This window comes from Lethenteron reissneri, chromosome 55, assembly GCF_015708825.2.
Source record: "Lethenteron reissneri isolate LAM-NWPU_2019-01 chromosome 55, ASM1570882v1, whole genome shotgun sequence".
In the NCBI taxonomy this organism is placed as follows: Eukaryota; Metazoa; Chordata; class Hyperoartia; order Petromyzontiformes; family Petromyzontidae; genus Lethenteron; species Lethenteron reissneri.
The window spans coordinates 4,384,521-4,397,203 of NC_083833.1; the positions used below are offsets into that span (position 1 = coordinate 4,384,521).

The following is a 12,683-nucleotide window of genomic DNA, read 5'->3' on the forward strand; positions in this document are numbered from 1 at the left end:
CTGGCTGCCTTTTCACTTGTCTGTGATTTCCCGCGCCTCCGAATCATCGTTTCTGAGATTGAACGAATACTGCATACGTTAAAATATCATATAATAATATAAAGCGGAACGAATGGCACTTGTTTTCTATGTGCAGCATATGGCGGAACGAGCGTGGGCCAGGCACAAGGCATGGAATGACTCTTTTATCGTACACCTCTTCCATGGCCTCTACAAGTCCAAGCTTGTTTGCCCAGTGTGTGGTCATGTACGTACACTCACTCGCACCTCCACGCGGTCACTTTGTGGGGTCTTTTTAAATTTATAAATGTGAATTAGGCAAGTCAACTGCAGGGCAACAAAAGTGCATGTTGGAGGGCAGAACAGCAAATGGCCATGTAAAGGGATTGTGTTAACAGAGGGTGCACAAGCACAGTTAAAAGCTAGTAATGAAAAATCGTCGGTGCAAAATAAAATAATTTTTGGTTTAAATATGTAATTACTGGTTATTCGAAATAATGTATATTTGTGAAGTTGTAACATTTTTGTAATTTACTTAGAGCACTGCTTACAATGGGGATGCTTTTGGGGGATTTTTTTTGTCCCTTTTTTACTACTTTGTGGTTGCAGTTGTCCTTTGGACAGATTCACCCCTGCCATAGGAATGTGGAATTGTCACCCCTTCACCTGCGCTGCCAACCTGTAGATCAGCATTGCTGCACGCTTATCCAAGCATAAAAAAAAAACTTTTACCCTTTGACATTTTAAGCAGCAGCGGTGTGCAGCTAGAAAGTGATGACATTGATTGACGTATCGGTTCTTTACCCCATTAAATGTTGTGTGCTTGCGCTGCAGGTGTCCATCACGTTTGACCCGTTCTTGTACTTGCCGGTGCCACTGCCCCAGAGGCAACGGGTGCTGCCCGTTTACTTCCTGCCCCGTGAGCCCTACCGCCGCCCTGTCAAGGTACCTATCTTGCGAGGCGGCCAGCGGAGAATGGGCAAAATAAATGCTAACGTTATATTACTGGGGAAGATTTAATAAACCAGTAAATTATTTATCTTGCTATTTTTATTTTACCAGGTAAGGCTTACTGAGCTATATAGCTCTTTTTCAGATGCGGCCAGGCCACAAATGATAGCTCAACGGAGTGGATTATCACGTGGACATTCATAGTATTCGAATACTCTATAAACTCATGTTTATAAATGTGGAAGAAAAAACTGGAGGACCCGGAGGAAAATCCACGCAACCACAGGGAGAACATGCAGCAGGGTTGGGATCGAAGCCATGGCCTCCTGTATGTATACCAGGCACCCCTTTAAAAATGTAACGATGTTAAATATTTAAATTGCATGTGATTACGTGTCCATCTCTGGCGAGTGGCGATGGCCATATCGTTGCCATCGTCATTTTATGTTTAGAACTCACTTCCATTGCAGTGCATCTCGTGGTGCCAGAACAAAGGTTTCACGTCACTACTCAGTAAAGATGCGATTGCAGCCCAAATGTGATGTGTAAAAAACAGAGTCAAGGCAATGCACAAAGCAAATAGTTATTTCATACACTTTGAGCTCTTCACGTAATGTCTGAAATAATGAAGTAAATTTAGTCTGAAAATGATTAATTATGGGTGCATTAGTTATATTTGCGGATAAGCTGTTCCATAGCATTTTCAGCAATTATGTAAGAACACTGAGTCAGCATAGCTGTGATCACGTGTGTTTAAACCATGATTTACCACTCGGAGGGATTCATCTGATTTCACAAACTCGCACTCTTCAATACGACTCGGTTGCTCAATGTGATTGGTACACGTGCTACTTGTGCAAGTTTGTCCCCATTTTCAAGTGCTAAATTTGAAGTTGCGTGTTTGAGCATGTCACACGTAAGGACAGAGAGCTAAAAAAAAACACACCTTGGCCGTGTCGCACAGACTGTCAGACACAATTGCACGGTTGAACCTAATGAACTAGCACGCACGTGGGTTGCATTCATTTTTTATGTCACCGTGCGATATCACGAAGGAGAGATTTTACTGCTGCACCTCATTTCTCCCATGGGAGCACAGGAGGCAGCTGTGCGAGCCGCTGAGCCCACGTGATAATGCCCAGTTTATTAGTTTGGCCAGGTTAGACTTCAGGAATTCATGATAATCTCTTTGGAAAGAGTGACATGGGTATATCATTAGATTTGGGTGATGGATCATGGATAGTGCTGCTGATAATGATGATGCTCTTTTGGAACCAGGTCATACCTCTGTATTCCTTCTGTGTAATTGTCATGTATCTCATCAGCTGTCGGTCAGAGTGAGGCAGGTGAATGCACATGGAACGGAAGTGATAAAGTTCGTGGCTGAAAGGATGAAGGTGCACCCAGACAACCTAAGGCTGGTTCAGGTGAGTCACAGCAATGAGATTATATCACGTCGCTCTGTACAGCGATTGCTGCCTTGCCACAAATCGGCATTGCTATTGCCAAACATGGAGGGATGATAGGCCGAGTCGTTTTCGCAACATGTGACCTTCCATGTGATTGACTGTCTCTCTCTTTACAGAGTCTTATAACAATAGTTAGAAACTGTTTCCAGGTTGAAAATGTTTCATTCTATTGCCTGATTAGTTTAGCTAAGATGCTTGAAGTGATGGGTAACACATTCCTGCAGATGGAGCTGGTAGGAACGTTGGGTTGCTCGGTCAATGGCCAGGGTCAACGGCGGCGTGGTGTATTCCGCAAATATGCCCGACTGTGAGGGCGGGCACAAGCCGGCGTGAGTAGGTTAAACGTTGATTTTTATAAGGGCACCACGGGGTGACCAGCCCATTCCCACCCAGCCCCACCCCCCCCACCCAGCCCCACCCCCCCCACCCAGCCCCACCCTCCCCACCCAGCCCCTCCCCACCCTCCTCACCCAGCCCCTCCCCACCCTCCCCTCCCCACCCAGCCCCTCCCCACCCAGCCCCTCCCTGCACGACGGACGGACAGAATAATCCCCTGTGAGCTGGTGTAACCAGAGGTTCCTACCAGTAATATTGTTCACAAACCAAGTGGTGAGCCACAAGTCTCTCCACCCCTGCCTTACATAATCATTTTAATGGGTTTTTGCATAGCAAACATGTTAAACTCATGTCAATCAAATATGTTGTGCTAGTTCAACCAGTTGACTCCGCGATGGGGCAAGCGACTTCAAACTCTGGTTTTCGAGGGGGTTCACTCAGCCGATAATTTTTCTGTAGTCGATAAAACAGGTGCCACTTTGTGGGGAAGTCAACAGTGGTTATCCCGTGGATAGACTCGCCCCCATCATAGGATTGTTGAATTTGCACCACTGACTCAGCGCTGTGATGAATAGGAATTAACTTTGACCATTCTTATCGCGTAAATCTATCATGTTAGGTGTTGTTTCACGAATGGGTATAACCTGCACTAGTTTCTAAGTAGGGAGCGATGTTGCTGTGTGGTTTCACGTAATCGGGTAAATTGTGAGTTATTCTCAAATTTGCCAAATGTGGACCATGATGCCGGCACACGTGGCATGTCTTTTTCGAATGACGTCACGGGATCTTTAACTTCCACTGTGAATAAAATGGCGTGTGGTGTTTTTGGTTCATGCACCTGCAGTGTTAACCTTATCGGAGGTGGCTGCGCTCAGCCATGTTACTGCCCTCAGCGTGTCCACGCTGCGAGCACTCCAAAGTTGATTCACACGTTGCACCTTTGCCTGCGACGGCTCTGAGCAGGTGGACAAGGCACGCTTTGAGCGGTTCGTGCAGGCGACTACCTCCTTGGAGCAAGTTGGGTCGTCCGACATGGTCTTCTGTTGCGAGGTGCTCAGCCGAGAGCTGGCTGGCGAGAGGGTGCGAGTGCTGCCCGTAAAACAGGTAGCGCACCTGCCCAGGCCTCTCAATCCAACCCATGGTTTAATATTCTCAACGTAGATGAAACACTACTTGCTAAGAAGTGTGGCGATGTGTCTGAGCCATAAGCTCAAGGCCAAAGGAGGGGGAATTCGATTCCAGATGCTCCCTGCCTCATACAACACCTGAAATAAGTTTACAGGATGGAGGGTCGGGAGACAGGGACCGAGGATCAGGGGCATACCCACCGCAGATTTGCAGGGAGCCAGATTCAGAGGGGTGGAAAGAAAAATTCTCGTTTAGGCCGCCTCATGTTTTTATTTTCTTTATAGCAGGTGTATTTTGGCTATACCCCTTATTATCCCTTCCCCTTTACTTAAAATGAAGTTACCCTTTCGCCCTTCAGTGGGACCCCCCGTATGGTTTGGGGCAGCGAGACCGTTACCCATCTGTCTATATCCCCTGCTTTTCATAACCGGTTTGGCTTCTGTTGACAGTGTGCACGTGCGTCACAACGTGATGTATCAGGCCCGCTCATTGCATCAATAAAAATAAGTATTATAGAAAATTAGTGTGGTGATGTGTGGGTGGCTGAGTGGCTCGCACGTCAGAGCGCTGATACGACGCAACTTAGATCGTTGGTTTAATCTTGGCAAACCACCTTTGAGGAAACTGAGTTGATGGTCTGATGCCGGTCACCAATGACTGCACAAGAAAACCATCACCTTAAATGTAGTCTTGCCTTTTTACGTAGCTGACAGTGAAAAAAATGTGGGTTTGACTGTCATCCAAGAAAGAGTACTCTGTGGCAGGACGAGTGGGAAAAGGCTGCCCCCGACTGTGTGGGCCATGAATCAAATTAGAGTATCTCGGAGATAGCTTCGTGATATCCGCTTCCACGGGCCATTCTCGAACATGAAGGGTTGCATCAATAACACACGACGTTAAAGACCCTGTTACATTCTCCGAAAAAAAGAATAGTCCATAATTTTACAAATTTGAAAATTACCCACAACTAACTCAAATAGGAGAACACAAAATGATGAGTGCCCCGCTCTACTCTGAAACTAACGCAGACTTGTGTGGTGAAACTCGAAAGCCTTGCACTGTCTTCTTTTGATTGGAAGTGCTGGAGAAAATGCTAAAAAGTTAAACGAAGATTTCAATTCTGCCTTTTGTCCAGAGACGGAAGATCCCGGACAAGCCCGTGACGCATTGCGCCAATTGCCAGAAGACGAGCCCTCTCCACCTCAGGCTGCGTCGCTGCATGAACTGCTACCGCGTGGGATATTGCAACATGTGAGTTGTTTGTAACTGTATTAAACACAGCAGGCCATGTATGCTGGCGTTATCATCCAAATTTACTAGCATAAAGATTGCCTGCAAATGTTTTAATTGGGGAAAGCCCACACAGTAACGTCTTCCCCTACTAGCAAACTATACTCACGTGTAGGCCGGTGCTATGTACACTATAGTATTTATTTTGGCAAGGTTATTGTTCTTTCTTCCTCCTTTACTTACATGGTACTCTTAAGATTGATTGCTGAAGGGCGCTATACAAATCTAAATTATTATTTCACCTTGTGCCACACAGGGACAAATTGCTCCCGGGATCCACAAGGCTATGCTGCCGCAGGCCATTGTAATTGTTGAGATGAGGTGTAAGGTGCTTGTAGATGCTGGGCCATTTAAGTGCTCTCCAAATGCAAATCCTAAACTTAATTTGTCTGAATTTAGAAATATTTGTAATTATGAACGTAGTATTATAATGACGTGGTGAATGGAAGATAGTAACGGTCAAAACTATATCCTTGTTTAAGTGTCAAGTATTGCCCCTGGCAGTTTGTCCAATCAGTAACCTACATTGTCAGATGTAGGGTTTCTTGCCGAGAGAAATGGCACGGATTATTCGGCAAGCTTATTTTTTTATTTGATGTTTGACACCCAAATATAATGGCCTCTTGTGAATGATCGGTTTTCTTTCAAATATGTTTGTGGCCAGGTGTAATTTGAGCCACTGACCCGACAAGTCAGGAGCAGCTAATAATTAAACCGGCACGCATGCAAAAAGACACGATGGACGTGATTAATCCACCCATATAATGAAGTTAATTGTATCACTATTGATTCCTACCACTGTAAATTCTACGTGTATGAATGTATTTTGAACCTTTTTCGCACTGCACATAGCCAACCGTTCCCATTTTGTGAATTGCATTGTGACTTCTGAATCATGATGTATCCCTCCCGGGAGTTATGCTGGGGGTGAATCATTATCCATAAACATGTGCTGTTGTGCTTAACACTTGCGACTAGTCGCGTAAGGTTTGGGCTTTCGTGTTGAATATGCTCACACCTCAGTTGTACAGATGTCTTAAATCTCTGTCTTGCATCTCTAACTTTCACTGGTAGGAATTGCCAGAGAAACCACTGGGTCGAACACAAAAGTGAATGCGAGCCCGAGGCAATCGGCCTGCCGTTCCTCGTGAGCATCCCTGAGTCTCGGCTTACTTTTCACCGACTTGCACAGATCATGGAGGCGTACGCAAGGTGAGCAACCTACAACAACAACACAAACCGATAGCTTTTTCTGCAGCTGCAAAACTATACTGTGTGTCACATACTGTCTGGCATGGGTTGAGCGTGTCACTAATGAGAAAAAAATACATTAAAGGCGTTAAACCACATACATCGTGATTCTTGATTCCAACTGTGTGGATCCTTGAGTGTTCATCTCTCATATGCGTGAGCTTTTCTCGGTACTTGTGATTTAATCTTGCGTGCACAATAACACGAATGCATCGGCCAAACTCAGCTTAGCTTACTGACGAAGCGAATCGTTACCTGCGCAGGTATTCCGTGAACGTGTTCCAGCCTCCTGTTCAGCCCAGCACGGCCTTCCTCCAAGATCCGTCCCCCACTTGGTCCGAGGTCTCCCCACCGCCCCCATCGCCAGCTTCCTGCTCCGGGCAGAGCTACGCGGAGCAACCCTGCCTGGAGACGCAACTGCCGTCCGAGATCGACAACGAAGGCCAGGGCCTCCCGGCCTCCGGGCCGCAAGCTACGACTCGGGGCGAGCAGCGGAAGTGCGAGTGGAAAAATGCGGAATGGGCGGAGGAGCCGGATTCTCCGCTCTTCAAGCCAATCTTGCCGGCCGCAAGTGTTCGGTCTCGTGAAACCCCCACGCTTTTGCCCGCCTGCAAGGGAGACCCAAAGTGAGGCATGAAGCATTGAGCTGGCAGCACTGAGGTCTCATGGTTTTAATTAACGGGAAGCAGCAGCCATGTTCTTCGGTGTAAGCGAGTTATAATGATCTTGGCGTAGTCACTGTGGTAGCATACATCATGATTTTGAGACTGGTTAGTGGGTTATGCATGTTTATATTTTAAAATATTTTACTTTTCCCAATCTACTAATCGAGCTACTGGCTGATGGCAGAATCGCAGGTCCTATTTCCATGTGCCTACATCTGTGCTCGTCGCCATTACCAACCTGCACTGAACATCTTGGTGAAGAATGGTCAAATAACCTCCGTGACCCGCATGGCACAGAGAGGCCCTCATCCAGCAATGGATTGACATATGTTGTTTTTTTCTGACTTTATGTGAACGAAAAGACACAAATTCGCCCGTTTTCTCATTGAAAATAGGTAAATTTCAAAATATCACTGTCCTGGTCACAAAAGTAAAGTTTGTGGGGAATGATAGCCATTTTCTATACTTTTTAGGCATTAGCAATTACAAAATAACACTTACTACCCAGGAGCAAAAATTGTGTTACACAGTGTTATACGTCTTTGATAATCATCCCTTGGAATGTACCTCTTGTTTTATTCAACTTAGGCAGAGTGACGATCCGCAAGCAGACGAGCTCGAGACACTGAGAGGTGAAGATGGCGTCGAATTGAAGCGAGACATTGGCAGTGGCTGCCACGTATTGGGCCACAGGAGGATGCAGGAGCGGGTGGCAGCAGCGTCATCGCTCTTGGAAGCACGGGTTGAGAGCTCCTCCCCCCATTCCAGGGTGGAGGAAAAGGATGGGTCTGGGACCAAGAAGCCATTGAAGCCTGAAGGTGTGGCACATGACGTCTTTACAATACTGTGTGTGTGTATGTGAAAACTTTAAACAGCAACTGTGAATTGGCGACTGCTCTTTGCTGCTAAAGCTCTCTTCTTTGCCTTTGGGTAATTCTGTTGCGTCTATTCGCTTATGTCAGTGTCCCCCCCCCCCGCCTTCAACCCACACTGACCAGTGCGGTGAATTATGGTAAAGTAACCCCCATGATCCGCAAGGTTAAGAGAGGCTCTCATCTGACAGTGGATTGACAAAGGGCAGTACATCTGTGTGTTCAGTACTCTTGCAAAGTACAATACAATTGATTTACTTGTTTCTGTCGCCACTGATATTACGTGTTCATGGCATCCTTGCCCTCCTTGCTGCCCTGTTTACAAATTATGCGGTTGTCCTCTGTGCCACAGCTGCAGTTCATGGGCTGCAGCAGCAGGACAAATCATGGCAGGGCTGGACACCACAGTTTTCCATCAAGGTTATTGACAACAACGTGGAAAAAACATTGAACCACCGAGGTACGTGACCATTTACGGCGTCTATGCCTCCCACCTTCACCAACCCGCACTGACCGGCATGGTGAAGCTTAGTCAAACAACCATCATGACCCATGTGACCTGGGGAGGCCCTCTTTCATCGGTTGATTGAAGAAAAAAAGGCTGTACATGTGCAAAGGGTGTTCATTGAATTGCAGTCAAGATGAAAATTTACATTCTCAGAAATTGAATAAGCCACATTAAGTGCAAAGAAAATTTGACGTAATTAATTTTTTTGTTTAGTTATCAGTGACTATACTTCAACCATCGATGGTGATACGCTGCACAAACGCATTTAATTATGGGTAGTTGCCTGGCTTTTATTCCAGGATCTCTCAGCGGTGCTGGCTCTGTGCTCAGATGTGGTTTTAGCTCCTTGAGCCACCTAAATACCTTTAACGATCCTCGTTTAAGAAATGCGTTAGTGACAATGACACAACTGCGTGCATTGGTGATGCCCCCATGATGTAACAGATGGCTCCGGCACCGGACTGCACACAACCAACGAGAGGGACCGAGCAAGGGATGTAGTTCATGAAACCAAATAAAATATTTTGTTTGTTGGTACCATCTTATTAATGAGTTGTACCAACTTTAATGAAATGCTAAGAAAAGGTGAATTATGCCATAATCTTGCTTTGTAAGTATGTCATCACAATCCACCTTTAAATAGCCACATGCAGAAATGGGTATCACAAAGATGCTCACTGCATCGCGCGCTTTCAAATGTGCTTCTGCGGCCGTCTGGAATGCAGTTATGCACTTTTAAATCTAGATTGAAAACACATTTCTTTAGAACTGCTTTTGTGTTTAGTTTATTGTCCTTCGCCCACATCTCCAATCAGCACGGTTGGCTACGTACAGTGCGAAAGAAGTTCAACATACATGCTTCCAACTTATGTGCGACCTCTAGCGGTAGCAAATTCTGCTCTGGCTCATGGACTGAAGGAGGGAAAGGAAGCAATGAAGGCGGCCCGAACTGACGGTTGAAGAAGAAGATTTTGAGGAGAGCCTTGAAAGCAGAGAGAGAGAGGTGGGAGGGAGGGTAGGGGGGACTGGGGGAAAATGCCTGGGAAGGGAGTTCCAGACGACACAGGGGGGTAGTGGCTAAAAGAGCGCGATAATAACCACTACGCTGAAATGCATCTGATCTGTGCAGGAGACTGCTTGTTGGACATTCCTGATGGGGCCCAGCTGGCCATGGACTGGAACAACAATAGCAAGCAGCAGGGCTACGTGATGGTTCAGCCGCGGGAGTTGGACTGCGACGAGGAGTTGCCCACAGAGGTGGTGCACGCATTTCTCTCTGCATCACCACCGAGGATTCTGTTCAAGTTGCAGACCGTATAGGGTTGCCACCTCTTGAGTTACAAAAAACTGGAACACATCATGGGAAGAGGAATCTTATCACAAAATCGTAAGAGGGAACTACATGTGTGTGAATTGTCTTGAGTGGTGTTATATAACCATTATTCAACAATTGACAAAAAAACTTGAACTTTTAATTTTCCGGGGAAGATTTACAGATTTTCCAGGATGGCTATCTCAAAAATAGGACAATCCTGGGGAAAGCAGGACAGGTGGCAAACCCGAAGGCCTTGTGCTCCCCAACCGCATCGTAAAGGCTTCCTGTGCACTACTCTCCACAGGACCACGCGAGTAGCAGGGACCTCAAAGACTCAATGCCCATCTCCCTGCACCACTGTCTAAAGCTCTTCACCAAGCCCGAGAAGCTCACGCCAGAGGATGCCTGGTTTGTCCACACACACACACACGTGCAAAGCAACGGCATAGATCCCCTGTAGAGCGTACACGGACTGTTTGGCTACGTACGGTGTGAAAGAACTTCAACATGCATACACACATGTGTTGGTAGTGAGCACTTATGAATCCTAGTACGGAGTATGAGAGGGTGTTGTAGCCAGTGCCACACCTGGCATATCTCTGCCCAGTGCTGGTGTTTACACAACAACAGGTTCAAGGCTGAGCTGATATAGGGAAGATCCAGAACCGGTTCAGACATTCGTTACCGATGTTAACCGTGAGTTGGAATCAAACTTTTGTGCTCCAGAATTATAGTGCAATGCTCTTATGACTACACCACTGGCTCCCCTACACTAACGAGATCATTCATGACTTCATCTATGTGAACATTTGAGTCTAAACACACAGCTGTAGCAGCAGTAGTTGCTGCCATTAATCACGAGGTATAATCAGACACTCCACCCACTCAATAAATGTACAATAACACTTGCGCACAATGCGGTGAAGGAACCAAATTGTAATCCACCCAGTCTCTAATCCTGGGCTAGAGTGACACTGGAAACCTCCGTGGCCCAACATTTGCATTGTGATTCCAAGCTTTGTATCTGCACCGCTGTGGAATTACGCTATTTCACAAGAGCCAAGGAAGGCCTGTACACATAACCACATACATTCAGATTGTATAAATCAATATTTCTGTCTGGATTTCCCTGCTTAAACATCCATCGGGCAGTGCTCATCTACATTCATGGCCCTTAGTCATTGGTGGAAATTCCACATTTCTTTAGCCAGGGGTCAATTGCAGCATAGGACAACCACTTTTTAATTATTAGAAAGTAATACTAGTTCGAATTCAAATCGTTGTTAGATGAGCACATTTGGTATTCATGCCATTCTTATATCGTCAGGCTATCACGTGATGGCGCTGTTTCACAGATTTGTTTTGTTTGCAATATTTTCACAGTAGGGGGCGATGTTGCTACATGGTTTTTTCCCAATTAGTTCACTTACAAGCAGTTTCAAATTTAGAAAATCTGGACTGACACCGACGACACACATGGCCTAAAGTTGTTTTGATGGCACGTAGTGTTCTCTTTGTTAACCCATTCCAATTCCGATGACATACGTGTACGTCATCTGAACGGAACCGGAAGAAAATATAAAATTACTTTATCGGTAACGAGGCTCCCACAAGGCCATGTGGGAAGGCATGTGACACAGTTTGGCGCCTGCTATCATAGAGTGTGGCCGTGTCGCTACAGTTCTCTGCGGTGAGTACAATATCTTTAAAAACAACGGCGCTATGCCTCTTTAAATAAAACTAACGCTAACCGCTTACGCGTCGCAAGATTCAGCGGTGAATGGGACCCCACCCTGCAACTGTCAGATGTGTCGGAATGGGAAAGGGTTAACTTGACGTACCTGCTCTGACGATGCCGTTGTCGTGAACACCGGGTCGACCTGGGGTTTGATGAGGGTGTGCGTGCACGTTATCGACGTCACCATCCTCATGCTGTTGTATTGCACCCCTCCCTCGCATTTGTCCCCTGGCACCTTGTGATAACTTGATGCACGGGACGAGCGATACAACGTGAAGCAGCCAGACTCCTCACCCCACACTCACGAACGAGATCAGCGGTTAACGGGACACCCACCCAGCAGTTTTCAGTCGTCTCGGAACGGAAAAGGGCGAATACAACCGCAGTCTTAACCGTGACCGACGCTGCCTTCGAGCTGTGAACCTCTGCAGCAAGCGGCAATTGTGCTACTGTTCCCCCATGTCACCGTCCACCGCCGACCACACCACTGCTTGGCCAGTGTCTGTGTTTGTCGGTTACGCAGTCCTTGTTAAAGCTGTAACCGCTGCCCCTTGCTCCGCGTCTCGCTGTCATTGCAGGTTGTGTCCCCAGTGCGAGCAACCCAGAGAGGCACTCAAGCAACTGATGCTGTGGCGGTTGCCGCCCGTGCTCGTTGTGCAGCTCAAACGCTTCTCGTTCTGCAGCTTCGTGTGGCGAGAGAAAATCTCCAACTTGGTCACCTTCCCTATCCGGTAAGCCACTTGTGTGTACTGCTTTCCACTGGCACATCCAAGCCGTACCCGCGCAGGGCCATCACGGTATGGGCAGTGTTCCACTGGCCATTTGCCCGATCTGAGCCAGAACCAAACCACGATATGCTGGCCTATATTTTTCAGATGTTTTCGACAGGTTGCGTGTGCGTAGTTGTGTGATTTGATGTGCTTCAAACTCCGATCATGGCCAACATCAGTGATGATTATCTGCACCAGTCTTGGGCCTGCCTAAGGTCGACTCGGCCTCAAATGAGTAATTGGTGGCGTGTGTATACATCATTCTAGAGAGACAAAGATAACCGGGTGTGGTGCTGGCCACCCACCCCCTCGTGTGACGTGCCGGTCTTCATAGGTACTCACTAACAGCACTTTCCCTGGGCGCCTTCTCTAGGTCGACTCAGCATCGGA

The 12,683-nt window shown here is 46.8% G+C and overlaps 1 protein-coding gene across 2 annotated transcripts in view; it reads left to right on the top strand.

Annotated features, from left to right (window-relative positions):
• LOC133356667 (ubiquitin carboxyl-terminal hydrolase 19-like) overlaps window positions 1-12,683 on the top strand; it is a 32,515-nt gene that overhangs the window by 14,918 nt on the left and 4,914 nt on the right. For both annotated transcript variants that reach the window (XM_061574306.1, XM_061574307.1), the window contains 12 exons: window positions 137-247; window positions 835-945; window positions 2,277-2,378; window positions 3,720-3,860; window positions 5,020-5,135; window positions 6,249-6,386; window positions 6,689-7,051; window positions 7,679-7,908; window positions 8,315-8,422; window positions 9,600-9,727; window positions 10,090-10,193; window positions 12,102-12,254. In XM_061574306.1, coding sequence (XP_061430290.1) covers window positions 137-247; window positions 835-945; window positions 2,277-2,378; window positions 3,720-3,860; window positions 5,020-5,135; window positions 6,249-6,386; window positions 6,689-7,051; window positions 7,679-7,908; window positions 8,315-8,422; window positions 9,600-9,727; window positions 10,090-10,193; window positions 12,102-12,254 — 1,805 coding nt within the window. The remainder of the gene's footprint in view (window positions 1-136; window positions 248-834; window positions 946-2,276; window positions 2,379-3,719; window positions 3,861-5,019; window positions 5,136-6,248; window positions 6,387-6,688; window positions 7,052-7,678; window positions 7,909-8,314; window positions 8,423-9,599; window positions 9,728-10,089; window positions 10,194-12,101; window positions 12,255-12,683) is intronic.